General features: G+C 37.2%; 1 protein-coding gene and 1 long non-coding RNA gene across 7 annotated transcripts in view; one reads left to right on the top strand and one right to left on the bottom strand.

The window, feature by feature from the left end:
* The first annotated feature begins 1,331 nt into the window (after positions 1-1,331).
* On the top strand, positions 1,332-13,120 carry LOC114146775 (uncharacterized). Its single transcript, XR_003595962.1, has 2 exons — positions 1,332-1,384; positions 13,041-13,120. It is a non-coding gene; the product is annotated as an uncharacterized LOC114146775 (long non-coding RNA).
* The window catches only part of pde1cb (phosphodiesterase 1C, calmodulin-dependent b), a 108,054-nt gene continuing 95,913 nt past the window's right edge, over positions 1,842-13,982 (bottom strand). For 5 of the 6 annotated variants that reach the window (XM_028021120.1, XM_028021115.1, XM_028021119.1 and 2 more), the window contains 7 exons: positions 10,829-10,949; positions 9,679-9,760; positions 9,021-9,141; positions 7,386-7,561; positions 6,346-6,579; positions 6,020-6,082; positions 1,842-5,779 (listed from right to left, as the gene is read on the bottom strand). In XM_028021120.1, coding sequence (XP_027876921.1) covers positions 5,763-5,779; positions 6,020-6,082; positions 6,346-6,579; positions 7,386-7,561; positions 9,021-9,141; positions 9,679-9,760; positions 10,829-10,949 — 814 coding nt within the window. In that variant the 3' untranslated portion in view covers positions 1,842-5,762. The remainder of the gene's footprint in view (positions 5,780-6,019; positions 6,083-6,345; positions 6,580-7,385; positions 7,562-9,020; positions 9,142-9,678; positions 9,761-10,828; positions 10,950-13,982) is intronic. The other variant, XM_028021116.1, reaches the window with a different exon arrangement.

The following is a 13,982-nucleotide window of genomic DNA, read 5'->3' as shown; positions in this document are numbered from 1 at the left end:
TTTTACTACCAAGTGGATTTAATTGAGCAATGACAAAAAAAAAACAAAACAGCAGCTCTGTAAATCAACAGTGAGCCAAAAGAACAAAGAAATCCAACAAATCTTCCTTTACAGCTGCTCCAAATATCTCACTAAAGCCAGAAAATAAGCATTAAAATCTCTTTAAAACACTGTTGATAGCTTTTGGTTACAGGCAGTCCCTGTTCACACGCCTGGCACTGGTCTTTTATGGCGAGGAACCTAATACAAGATTTCTGTTCTAGTGCAAACACAGTGGCCATAGGCACCGAGGAACAGCTGCCATATAATTGAATTAACATTCGCCTTCTGCTCCGGCACTCAGCGCTGTGCTGAGAAGTCATACAAAAACCTTCTCTGAGCTCCATCAACCTGCCCATGAATATGCATGCTGCTAGTGATAAATATGCGCTCTGTGTCTAATGTTTGTGGAGTTGCCTGCACAACGAATAAAGAGTTATACCATGTAGACTGTCTTGGGGATTGACATGGTATATATCAAGTTGGTTGATCTTTCTTTCTTTTTACTGCCACAGGCCCCCTGAGGATGAGAGCTGTGATACCTCAGATGTTTCAATGAGATTTAAAGTCTAACAGAGACATCTAGTGGACACATGCTTTGTTCTAGTACAGGGGTGTCAAACTCATTTTCATTTTGGGCCGTATCAAAAACCTGAATGTTCTTAAAGGGCCGGTTGTGCCAGAATGTATAAAACCCACTAAGCTGTTAAAATATCAGTGAATGGCTGTTTATGTCAGTTTTTTTAATATTGAACATCTTTTCACACTGACCAGTCCATCCAGGATTTTGTGAATGTTTGTGGGGGTTTTTTTTGCTAATATATGATGCTAAATGTAACTTTTATTACTCGCCGTATCGGTCATGGACTATAGCTCGACATCAAGTCAGGTTGAGGCAGCAGTCACTGAAACCCAATGTTTTCAGACAATCAGGAAAAGAAATGTGGGGAATTGTTGATTTTGTGTGGATTTTGTATGAATTTTGCAGATTTGTGAAAAACTGGAGGGACTACTTGACACCTGTAAAGGGCCACATAAAAAGCTATGGTGGGCCGGATTTGGCCCCCGGGCCTTGAGTTTGACACATGTGTTCTAGTAGCACAATCTCTCACTGAGTTTTAGAGATTTTCTAACCTTGCTGACATCCTCCTTATTATTAGTTGTAGGAGACATTGGTGTATAAATACAGCTCTGCAAAACAAATAGCCCACTGCACTGAACCCCATTGAAAACCTCATGGTTATTCCACCACATATTGATTTCTGAACTCTTTCTGAGTTAAAACATTAGTACAGTATTGTTGTTTCTAAATCAATATGAACTTGTTTTCTTTGCGCTATTTGAGGTCTGAAAGCACTGCATCTTTTTCGTGACTTTGACCATTTCTCATTTTCTGCAAATAAAAACTAAATGTTTGCTTGGAATTTTGGAGACATGTCAGTAGTTCATAGAATAAAAGAACAATGTTCATTTTACTCATATACCTATAAAGAGTGAAATCACATAAACTGATCATTTCAAGTGTGACAGTGTCATAAACTCTGAAAACTCACCAGTTTCTGTAATAAAGCTATTTGGGTTTTGAATTAATATACTGAAAACAATTACTTTTCAGTGAAATTCTCATTATTGTGAACAGGTAGTGATACCAGGAAAAGCCTACATTATTACAGCTTAGGCATTTTTGTTTAGTGTTATGTGCATCTGTTCTATTAAAGGACTAGAAGTTGAATACAATTTAAAATATCTCACTTCTAGGTTCTAGGGTAGAGGTGCAGAAATGAAGACAGGCACACATGATCTGAGCCCTTTGAGTTCAGATTTATTGATACGGCTGTGCAGTCACAGAGCATGGTGGCACACACGGCCGCCTGGCCAGCATGGGACAGTGACACACACATGCACGTGCGCTCACACTCACACGCTTCTCTTCATTCTGTCCACAGAAGAGAGGCAGAGGAGAATTATTACCAGCTTTTAAAACAATTCATCAACTTCTGTACGCTAGCATGTTGCAGCTGTGATCTTCAATTATGATTATTGTGTTGCTACAGTTTTATGAACCAAAACAGATCAACGTCGTCAGCCAGTTGGGTTATCTAAAACCCATCACTGTTGTATCTTAAATGGGTTGTTTGGTCAGATTTACGCAGTCCACTGCATCTCTTTGTTTAATCCTCTTTCTCTCACAGCCACTCATCTAATCACACTCATTGACAGAGCAGGTCACAGTGAGGAGATCAGAAATGCACGTTAAGTATTTTTGCAGCACACACACACACACACACACCCAAACACGCATTACATCCATCTATTCTCAGTCATTAGATCACTGGTTGCTGAGATCAGTCGTTACAGAGAGACAAAACAGGGAAACAAAGCATTAAACAGACTGACTGATTGTAACCAGAACAAAACACCATATTAAGAAGTCTTTACAGATCAGCAATACAGCTATGTTCCTATGGTGGTCGGTATAATGTCCTGTTAAATGTTTATATATTATAGGCTATCACAGTAGCTAGAAGAACGTAGAGCAAAAACTACAAGTCTGTACATGTGTTGGTCTCTTGGTCCAGAAAATATATTCTGCTTTACCAAGCGTCAGGCAGCCTATTACAATTATGTTTTTATTTCTAATATTTAAAGATTGCTGCACGTTACATTAACAGTTTAAATTTTTCTTTTTCTGACTTCAGCGCTGGTGAAGAAGAACAAGGTAGACAAACACACAGGGGAGACAATAGATAAAACAAAAGGACTGATAAAAAGGCTAAAACAGTAGAATAAAACTGAAAAACAGACACTACGCCACACCGCCTAGCTATAAAATAGACTTCTCTGAATGAAAGTGAGCAAAATATAGCGCAATATCTAGCTTTAAAAATACTATATTCTGCAACATTAATCTTTAAAAACAAGATAGTCTCGGCTGAATCCTAAGTGTGAAAAATTGTAAGGAGAACTCGACTAGCGGTTCAGCTGCACCGGGATCAGCGCAGGTTTTAACGACATCACTGAACACGTTTACAGGTGTTACTTGTGACATGGAAAGTACAGATAGAGGCACACATTCAGCCAGCTGGCTTGCTAACCACTGACTGCATCTTTTCGATGGAAAGTAGCATATGGTTTCAGTGCATGAGAAAAGAAGCATCAGAAGCTGGTTATAAAAAACAACATGGATACAAAAACAATCTTTCCCTCACTTCTGATATATGTTTTCATAATTTCTTTAAATGTTCAATCCTCTCAAATGTTTGGATATAACTATGTGGTACAATATAATATACACAGGTACCTTCTAAAGCTTAAACTTCACACAATATATGTGGTTAATTTCATAGAAAAAAAACTTTGAGGTTTAAGGAAAATAACATCCATCACTTAGCAAATACTGCCCAGATGTGTCTTTTCTTTTCTGCAAATTAATGTGCTGAGCACAGTGCATTACAAAGGTACCGACTTAAAACTTTTTCACATTTTGTTGTGTTACAACCACAAACTTCAATGTATTATAAAGGAATTTTATATGATATAGAGCATTATTTTTGAAGTGGGAAGAAAATGGCTGAAACCCCAATGCAAACAACTGCCTTCAGAAAGTGGCCTAATTAGAGTCAATCCGTGTGTAATTTATTTTCAGTACAAATCCAGCTCTTCTATGAGGGTCTCATAGACCAAGGGATGTAGTTGAAAGGCTTGTGATGAAGTCGTGGAGAAATTTAAAGCAGGGCTGGGATATAAAAGATATAAAAGTTTGTAACATCTCACAGAGCATTCACAGAATCCATCATCATAAAGAAAGCCATAACAGCAGTAGTTTTACTTTGCCTAAAACACATTGGGAAAAAAAAAAAAAATATATATATATATATATATATTTGGCCTTCATGCAATCTTCACCATGAACACAGCATCTCCAATGTGACAAATGGAGAGGGCAGCATCATGCTTCTGCTCAGCAGCGAAAAGGAAGCTAGTCAGAGGTGATGAGTACATGAGTCAAGTTAAACACAAGGCAAATGCTCTTGATTTACTCTTAGTGAGTTGCTGTAATAGCAGCCAATAATGGCTGTACAAAATGGTGATTCAGGGCAGGATTTATGTGCCCAGTTTTCAGATACAAATATATGAAGAAAACGTTGAAAAATTGTTTTCTTCACCGCTATGCATTACTCTGTCACAACAAATCCAAATAAAACAAATAAATGTTTGTGGTTCCAACACGACATAAAGTGGAAACCTTATACAAATCATAAATACCTTTGCTAGGCACTGCATAAAGTGAAAACTGACCCACATGTCCAATATGGTACATATGCAAAGTGCACAATAAGTAAATTTTTTATATACAACATTACAGGCCTTAAAATCCTGGTAGAGAAGCAGACACGCTTTGGACAGATACGCCTCAGATGCGTCGCAGAAGCGTGAAAGTTTCGGCAGCCTAAGTGGCGTATGGGCACACTGTAAACACGCTGATTGAATGTCACACCAGCGACCAAGAAGGGGAAGCTGTTTGGACAAAACTGCTCTGTGGAATAAAAGCAAAAATGAACACTGAAAAATTTTTTAGCAACAATGTTGAGCTCTTGCTACAGCTTCAAAACACATCAGAAGGCATCAAGTAAACACACAATGTGACAATATTAGACAGAAATAGTGCATAAATTGTACAGGAAATTAATGCAAAACAAATATGTTTTCAAAAAGATGAACAAAAACATTGTATTTACAAAAAAAAAAACAAAAGAAAAACTTGAATGCATCTGAGCATGTGATATGTTAAAATTGCAAAAAGCTGCTTTCTAATTTTTGGACTTTTATTTTTTTCCACAAATATCTTACATTTTATCTCAAAAATATTTCCCTCACTGGATGGCTGATGGATTTCTGTTCCATATTCAACCATTAATAAACATTTAAATATGTACAGAAAAGAAAAACAGGAAAAAATAAAACCATTTGCACCTGGCTGTAAAGAATACAAATGCATTTAATTGCAAAAAAGTTAAAGAAAGTAAACACACAAAATATTTTCTTTTTGTGGCTTTAGCAACCATAAGGAGCACTCAAAGGAAAATTGTTTTCTAAGTTAGTCTAGATTTATTTAAGGAGTACTTGGTAATAAAACAGTAGTGCTGAAGACCTGTGGCAAGAATCTCAAATTACTGTACAGACATATAATCTACATGCAGTATAGGCGTTGTAGAAGTCCCTCTAGATATGCATCTATTCTGCATATGTGGTAGTAAGTCGCAACAAATCTCTTAACTCCCATCTCCCAACAAATAAATCTAATATAGATATATCCAAGATGTGGAAGTGGGACTTTTAAAACAGCTACAAGAGTTGAGTTAAAAAATGCAATCAAAAGAAAAATAAAAGAACACTGCCCAAACTACCACAAAAACAAACTAGTTTGCCAGTGGTGACACTGTTATAGCCACTGGATGGAAATAAAACTCTTCATTATTATTATTATTTTTACTATTATTATTAAAAAAAAAAAGCAGGAAAGAAGGAATAATGCACCTTACTGTTTATAAATGGCAAAAACATTATACATGTGATAGAAGCTGTTGAAATGCAAAGACATAAACAAAAAGGAAGCAAAGGTGTCAGTTTTTCAGTCGTCTGTAGAGGGCAGCAGAGTCCAACTTCAACCTTTAAACAGCAACAGGGCAGAATCAGTGTAGCCATGATGCTCCTCTTCTCTGTTATTCCATCACTGCCTCTGTTTGGATGCAACAAGATACATACTTTAGAAATTTTGAAAACAAGTTTTACCAAATTCATCATTTGTATATCAATCATTGCGACGACACCCTATTTTGCGGTCTAGATATTTTATTTTGTATCTCGTTCGTGCCTTTAGGCACATAAACATCTGTTTTTCTTTGAATGTTTTATTAGATCTTTATGACAGCCACTTTGGCATTCTGTCAATAATTCATAATTGTCACTTTAAACCCACCACTCATTCCTTTGCTCTTGTTTTCTTCACCATCAGGAGATTCACTCCCCTCTGACAACTCACCTGAAAATCCAAAATACCAGTTTTACTTATTACACTGACATATATATGTAAAATGCAAGATTCCCAGAACGGTCAAAAGGAATGTTTTAAATGCTGTTAACTGTGGTTCTTTAAAGAAGGTAAAAGCTTCACAAAAATGGGAGTTTGGAAAATTGCCATGAAATCTGAGACCTGTGCATCTTTTAACACACGACTAGTTTGTACGTCTGATCACGATGTTGAAGTTTTGTCACCAGTGGAATTGGAAAGTTCAGCCGACGTACCGTTCTGCAGCAGGGGACTCTGGTGTGACGTGTTCTCAAGGGGGTTCGCCTCCTTTGGTTCCCCTGTGTTTCCATCTGGTGATCTGCTGACCTCTGCTGACTCTGGCACCTTGCTGTCCGATTTGTTCTCCTTCTGCTCAGGGTATGCAGACTCTGTCTGGACCTCCTGCGGTTCCATAGCTTCCTCCTGCTGAGCTCGCTCTTCTGCTTCCTTTTTAGCTCTCTCTTCCGCTTCTGGAGTCACATAAGAGATTAAGGTTGTTTGGCAAGGTGGAGCCTCTATCAATCAGCTAATATTGACTTAATTTAAGTGCTTTGTTCTGGTTCAGATGCCATACAAAGCAAGATCTTAAAATCTTCTGAAGTTAAAACAACCATTTACACTTTTGACCACTTGAGGGCAGCCAAAACTTGCTTTCAAGAGAATGTTACTGTTCAACACTCAAAAAGGAGAACTGGGCCTCTTTTGGCTCATATTTACATTTCACCAGCAGAAAAAGCTTTGCAAATGAGAGGTGCAACATTTTCAACAACCAAGTTGTCCAGTTCTTCCACATTAAACACTTAAGAGTACTAAGACTTACATGACTCAGAACATAGATTCTATCTATATACAATGATTTCATTTGAGTTGGCCTCATCAGCTTAGGAAACCTTTGCATCTTAGCCCATATATTAGCTTCAGAATGTTTCGCTGATTTACTCCTTTCAGTCAATTATCACAGCCTTTTCACTTTGTTCTTAGTGCCAACAAACAAAAAAGTGCCAAACACCTTACAATGCTCGCTAGAAAATCTGCCAACTTAGTTTGTTTACACTACCTGCTGCAGAAAAAAATAAATAAAAACAAAGTGAGAAATAATGGTCTGCCCGGGAGAGAGGTAAACATCTGAGTAAAACTAAATTAAACTTCGCTTCAAGCTAAAAGCAGTTCATCTTTATATTCCGCTATCTAAACTTTCCCACTATCAGAAATGCTGCAGTCTTTAGAGCTTTATATGTTTTGCTGCATATGATGAACTGTGAAGGTTAAACTGTACCTTTGGTAGCCTGGGCTTTCCATCTTTCCCTGTTCTGATAAACTTCCTCATTCCACAAGGCCTTGAAGTTTTTAATGTCCACCGTCAGAAGGGAGCTTTGGCCAGACGAGCTGCTGTCAGATCCCATGCTCTTCACGCTGTGCCTCTTTGTTTCATCTGAGCTAATACTGTTTAGACTGAAAAGAAAAGAAATATATAAAAGATGAACAGCAACATTCCAAGAAGACAAGTTGACAGCCATAGTTTCTGCTGAGAGGCATCTATGACAGGATATTGTTTGAACTGTAAACTAATAGCATACCACTTGTATCCTTTTAGTTAAGTTGCTAATGATATATGATATTTCCTATTTTTCTTGGTACTAAATCTACAATAAAACTCATACTGATGTTAATATTTTCACAAATAACTTGAAGGAAATAAATGTGAAAAAGGATAAATTACACTATATAAAGCACAAGTGGTAAAAGGTGTCTGAGCCCTTTGGTTTTTTCATGTGTCCTGTCTGTGCTGTTTAACTAGCTTTCAATAGTGACATAAATGTGATTTCTTGGTTTTGTATTGTTAATAAATTTGCAAAAATCTCTAAAGAACATGTTTCCACCTTGTCATAATGAGGTATTTGTGTGCAAACGTTTGAGGAAATAGATCAATTTAATACAATTTGGAATAAGGCTGTAACATAGCAAAATGTGGGAAAAGTGAAAATCTATGAATACTTTCCGGACGGACCCTCAGGAAGACTGAAAGAGCAAATATAGTTACAGACTACTGAGGCAGAGTTAAATGCTATCAATAAACTGTATGAAGAAAGCTGTAAACACCCAGGTGTCTATAAGCACAGCTGCACTATGCAAGTTTTACACTGTTTGCTTCAACTGGAGCCTCACTGAGTAATGGTAATGATGGCTGTAGAAGAGAAAGACTGGGCTCAAATTTATGTTCAGTTCCAAGCATGGCTGTAGAGCCAGACAGTTAAAGGACTGGTTTATTATCCAATAAAAGTGCTTTCCAAGATGGAAAGTTCCTTTAAACAATCCTTTTCAGTGCAGCCCACTTGTTAAAAACACAATATTAAGGGAACTGTGCCTTACTTATGTGTCACCTCTCAGCCTTGCACGTAGCTGATATAGAAGGAGACTGGAGAAAAAGTACCGAGCCAACAAATTAAACCAGGAGAGAGAAAATCACTTCCTTTTGTATCTCCTCAGGCAAATATGTAAGCCAGGCCAGCTTGAAGGCTCATTCATGACCATGGCTGATGAGCAGAGCTTAACTAGCGTCTCTAAAATGCCAATTTCAAGGTGTGTGGCTCCGCAAGATGAAAGGTGGAGACATTTCCATGCACAGAAATGGATTACTCATGGGAGACTCATCTGCTGTTCTCAATACTTCCATTAGACATGCTGTTGTTGCAGAGGAGCTGTAGAGGTTCAGTCATGCAATTTAGAGAGCTGTTGCTCAGAAAGATTTGAGAGTTGAAGGCTCGAAAACAAGAAAAAATGTTTTATCGTTGATTAAATAGCCTGGAAGATTAAAATCTATTCACATTTATACACAACGCCCTCTGCTTTGCTGTACTACCAAGAAAGCATTTAACAAACATTTTCACCAGAAATTTCTCTCATAACTTACCTTGAGCGTCTAAAGGTAGAAAGACCAGAGTGGGAGGCCTCGTCGATGAGCGGAGTGACAATGCGCTCCATCATGTCAGTCAGCACAGTGAAGGTGGGAACCACGATGAAGTCTATGAACCCTGGTGACAAACATTTCAGGAAGAATTATTGTCAGTATGGCTGTGACAGGAAAGAAAACAAATACAAAACAATTAATGGGGAAGAGTTAAAACCACAACAAATACCTTCAATATTGTATCTAAATTGAAAATGTCATAAACTTACTAGAATGCATTGTTTCATGAGTATGTATGTTCTCTTTTTTTTCTGATGTTTCATTCATTTCGTTTAATTAAACAAATATTATTATTTTTACAGAATTTGAACATGTGAACCAAGACTATGCGTCTTGAGGACTGTTTTGGTTTAGTTACTGCTCTGAGTGTGTTCTTTTATCAAATGGACTTTTTTAATCTGCATACTCCAGTGAATGATTAACCAATTACTAAATTAGTTGACAATTATTTCAATACTATTGAAACAACACGATTAATTTGATTAGTTGTTTCAGCTCTAACTATATGCTTTATTTCAAGATTATTTTGAAGAAAGAAATAAAAAAAAAAACTGGTGTTTTTGTCCTAACAAAAGTAAGCAAAATATTAGAAGCCACTCACCAATCTGAGACTGTGCAACCAACGTCGACTTTCTGTCACACAGTGGAGAGAATGGCAGGCCTAGTTCGGCTTCTTTGTCCCCCTAGAAACACATCAATTTAAACAGTAAAGGGACTTTAGATTGGATCCTACAAAAAAATAAATAAAAATACCCCACATCACATAGGCATACAGACAAGCCATTAGACATCTGATTTGTCTGAGCCTCACCCAATATCTTTTCAGGCCACAAATCTGTTTCAATTTCTCCTCCAGTTTGTCGCAAACCACTTAGATGGGCAATGGAGAGGCAATATTCTTTTGAGAAGCTATTTGTTGTCGATTCACATCCCAAGAGACAAAGGCCTTATAGAAGTAGGCAAGATGACAATGAGAATGAAAATGAAAACAAATATTTACAGAGAAACTGATTAATGGATTGGTGCATCATTTACACCTATGTCGCTTTCGATAATGTTTACAAATACATATTTTAGAATTCATAGACTACTGTTTTATTGAATAGGACATATTGTACAACTTAATCTTCCATGGTGTCTGTTTCTTTATTTAAATAATACTTATGTATACATAACCCACATATAAAGATTATTTTCTGAGGGAATCTTCTGCCGAGGTTCTTTATTAAAACAGTTACTCATTAACAACATCATTTTATTCTCGAACTTGAACAGAAGAGACAAAATAAATCAGATGTATTGTAGAATCCTCTACTTCATCTGCCATTAAAAAAAATCTAGACTCACTTCCATAGCCTGTCTTTTGTTGACATGCATTTCAAAAACTTCTCTACTTCATTTAGGTGATGCTGATTAAATGATTGGAGTTTTTTCAAGTATGCCAACAACTTGTCAGAAGTTCAACAAACCCTGTGGCCCCTTTGGCGTATATACATTTACCATAAACCCAAACCATTTTTTAAATTTTCTTTAGATGAAACTGAAGTATTTAACACCCAATTGTCAAATTTTGCATAAGGTATGACAATCTTTCAGTCAACCAACCGAGTTTCCTGAATCAGTCTTAGTAACAAATAACTAATACACTGCCAGTTTAAAAGAAACACCATCGTACTGACATCAACAGATAATTTTTTTTTATTTCAAAAGCTACCAAACTTCCAGCGAAAATGCCAAGAGAACTCACTCACCTGTCTGAAGAACTCCTCAAGTAAAGAAGTGGTCCATCGGTGGTGCAGGTCCCAACTTTTGGCTGGATGGCTGATGTCAGCTGTGTGGAGAAGTAGGGAGAGAGCCTTAGGCTTGTCGATGCTGTGAAAGAGGAAAAAGAAAAACAGACACAAATCTTTTTTTAAAAATGGAAGGTCATACTTATATTATTACGGTATTTTCTCTCTCTAAGATACAGAAGTGTTGAATGTTTTATTTGTGGTGGAGAACAACCATAAATATAAGGTTAGACAAAAGTATGGAAGCAAGCTATAGCACAGCTCAGTTGGTTAAATGATAGTCTGTGCAGACAAAACATAGACAAAGCCTAAGTGGAAAAAAAATGTTAGAACTCTAAGCTCAGGGGTTATAAGTTATTATGTGATGGCAAATAAAAAAAACTGATGACACGCATTGAGATTTATTTAATAACAAATTTGTTCAACAACAACATAAAAATTATAAAAACACACAAAAAAATTGACAGCTATACAGAACATATTCTCAAGAGATTTTTGTTTAAATCGGATGAAATCACTATAATTAGTACAACAGCTCGAGCTGTTGGTCAAAATCCTCCTGTATCTCTCATTTTATGGAATAATATGAACAGCCACAGACATAACCATTTAATTCTCACCTCCACCTACACACCTATTGTTCAGCACCAACCGGTGATCAAACGATTCGTGAGGAGGTGGCCATGGAAGCTGAAGAAACTCCAAAATGCTATGATGAGGCCACTGACTGGGACGCACTCAGTGAGTGACACTGTGGTGACATCAATGCCATGACTATGTGACAAACTGCATTATCTGTGGAGAGCACAATCCCCAGCAGTACAATGAGGAGCTTCCACAATAACAAGCCCTAGATTGTCATTATCTGAAAAGGCTGCTGAACATAAGGAAAAGAGCCGTCTGGGGGTGAGATACAGAGAGTTACTGAAGAGTGAGCTCAGAAAGCTTAACGATAGTGCAACGTTGCTGACAGTGAAAAGTTAGAGAGCAATCTTTGGCAGAACAGTGTGTGGGATGTCTGGTCAGAGATGAAAAAGATCTCTTGCTTCGAGGTGAAGGGTGATCAGATTGAGGTAACCCTGGACAGAACCAATTATTTTTGAACAATTTCCTATAAAGAAGGTAAACTCATAAGGATGTGCAGCATTGCTCTCTCATGCATCTAGACACACAGACTTCACAGCCTCCTTGAAACCAAAGATTTTTAATGCACCATTTAGTGTCACCATAGACCTCAATCATTGCCCTTAACACAGCCTTAGGCACATTCAACATTTATATCAGTATACATAGCAACTTAAACTTGCGTTTTTACTTTCCTCTCATGCAGAAAGAAGAAGAGGCAGCTGGAATGACTGAGCACAAAAAGGCTGTAAATAAAGATAATGTTAGCTCCAGGATCGCTATGTGCAACTTCAGAGTACCAGAGTCTGTGTTCTAGACGTCCTGTCTTCTGACAGTGCCTGAAAAAAACCTCATTCATCTGCCCACAACAGCTAAAGACCAGCCACTCTAATACCCCACATCATAAAAGCAAAGACGTTTTTTTTCCTTCTGCATATAAACCCAGACCCGCCGTAGTTTTATTGCTATGACAGAGTCAGAGCTGTAGATGAAACCACTAAAACCACTCTCATGCTGACAAATAGGCAAGCTCAATGCCGATGATTATATCCTTTGATATCTCCAGTATTTCAAAGATGAATCTGTCTGCATCACCATGGGAGAAGCTTCTCACATTTAAAAGCACTTAAAATCCTCAGGTTTTGAAACAAAAATAAAGAATGTATGTGGGAGCGGAAGGAGTCAGCAAGACCACCAAAGAAACTGTTATCTCCAAGTCAGCATGTCAAGGACATTTAAGCATTTCATGGTTTAAAGAACGATGCTGTAGAGTTGCCTTACTTAAAGGGGGATTTTCTTGTGGAGTGCCATCTGACTGTGTTAAATCAAATACTAGAACCAGTGATTAAAAGTAGGGATGCACTAATATGAACATTTGGGCCGATATTGATATGCAATATTATTGCAGCTCTGGGAAAAAAATTAAGAAACCACTGCACTGAACCCCATTGAAAACCTCCTGATTATTCCACCAAATATTGATTTTTTAACTCTTCCTGAGTTAAAACATTAGTATTGCTGTTTCTAAATTTTCTTTGCATTTTTTGAGGTCTGACAGCACTGCATCATTTTTTGCTATTTTGACCTTTTCTCATTTTCTGCAAATAAATACTAAAGTTTTGCTTGGAATTTCAGAGACATGTTGTCAGCAGTTCATAAAATAAAAGAACAATGTTCCTTTTATTCAAACATATACCTATAAAAAGTAAAATCAGTGAAACTGAACATTTTAAGTGGTCTCTTAATTTTTTCCAGACCCGTATTTCTGCTATGGCCAATTACTGATATTTACCCATATATTATATGTTATGTATATATTTTTTTACTTTTTTGACCACACTACTGACTTCACCACTGCTTCTGTCCTTCAGTTAAACTCCCCACAGTCCTGTGCTGCAACAAAACAAATACCACACGACCAACCTCCTGCACTCATCCTCCAGAAACAAATAGCAACAAGATGGGAATACATATTGTTTGATAATATCAGCTAAGTTTTATGTATCGCACCAATAATGTCATGTTAGAAATGATATAGGCCCATGCCAATGTTAGAGCAGATATATCCCTAATGTCAGTTCAATGTTCCATATGTTCTATTGGAGTTTACCAGCAAATACAGTAAGTTTATGTAAACGGTGAATATTTCAAGTATTGACTTTTCTTTGTTTTTATTTGCCTACTTTTTGACAGCTGGCAGGTTTCAGGCCCACTTTGTGTATGCTTTGTTGGAAGAAGTGGAAAACAATCTTATCTAATTTTCTATTCGTGGCAGTGGTGTTCGGCAGAATCATGCCCACCTCATTGGTTCAGAAACAGTACCATATAGAGACAGAAAGTCATTTTTAAAGATGTTTTAAAGATGTTAACATTCCAAAATATTGGCAAATATTGTGCAGCCCTTGTGAAAAAAGGCTGCACAGTGGCACAGAGCTGTTGGTAGAGATGTTGCCTTACAGCAAGAAGGTCCTGGGTTTGATTCCCGGCCCAG

This window comes from Xiphophorus couchianus, chromosome 6 (assembly GCF_001444195.1).
Source record: "Xiphophorus couchianus chromosome 6, X_couchianus-1.0, whole genome shotgun sequence".
Lineage (NCBI taxonomy): Eukaryota > Metazoa > Chordata > Actinopteri > Cyprinodontiformes > Poeciliidae > Xiphophorus > Xiphophorus couchianus.
The sequence above is the reverse complement of the archived record's forward strand: the minus strand, read 5'-3'. Positions and strand labels throughout refer to the sequence as shown.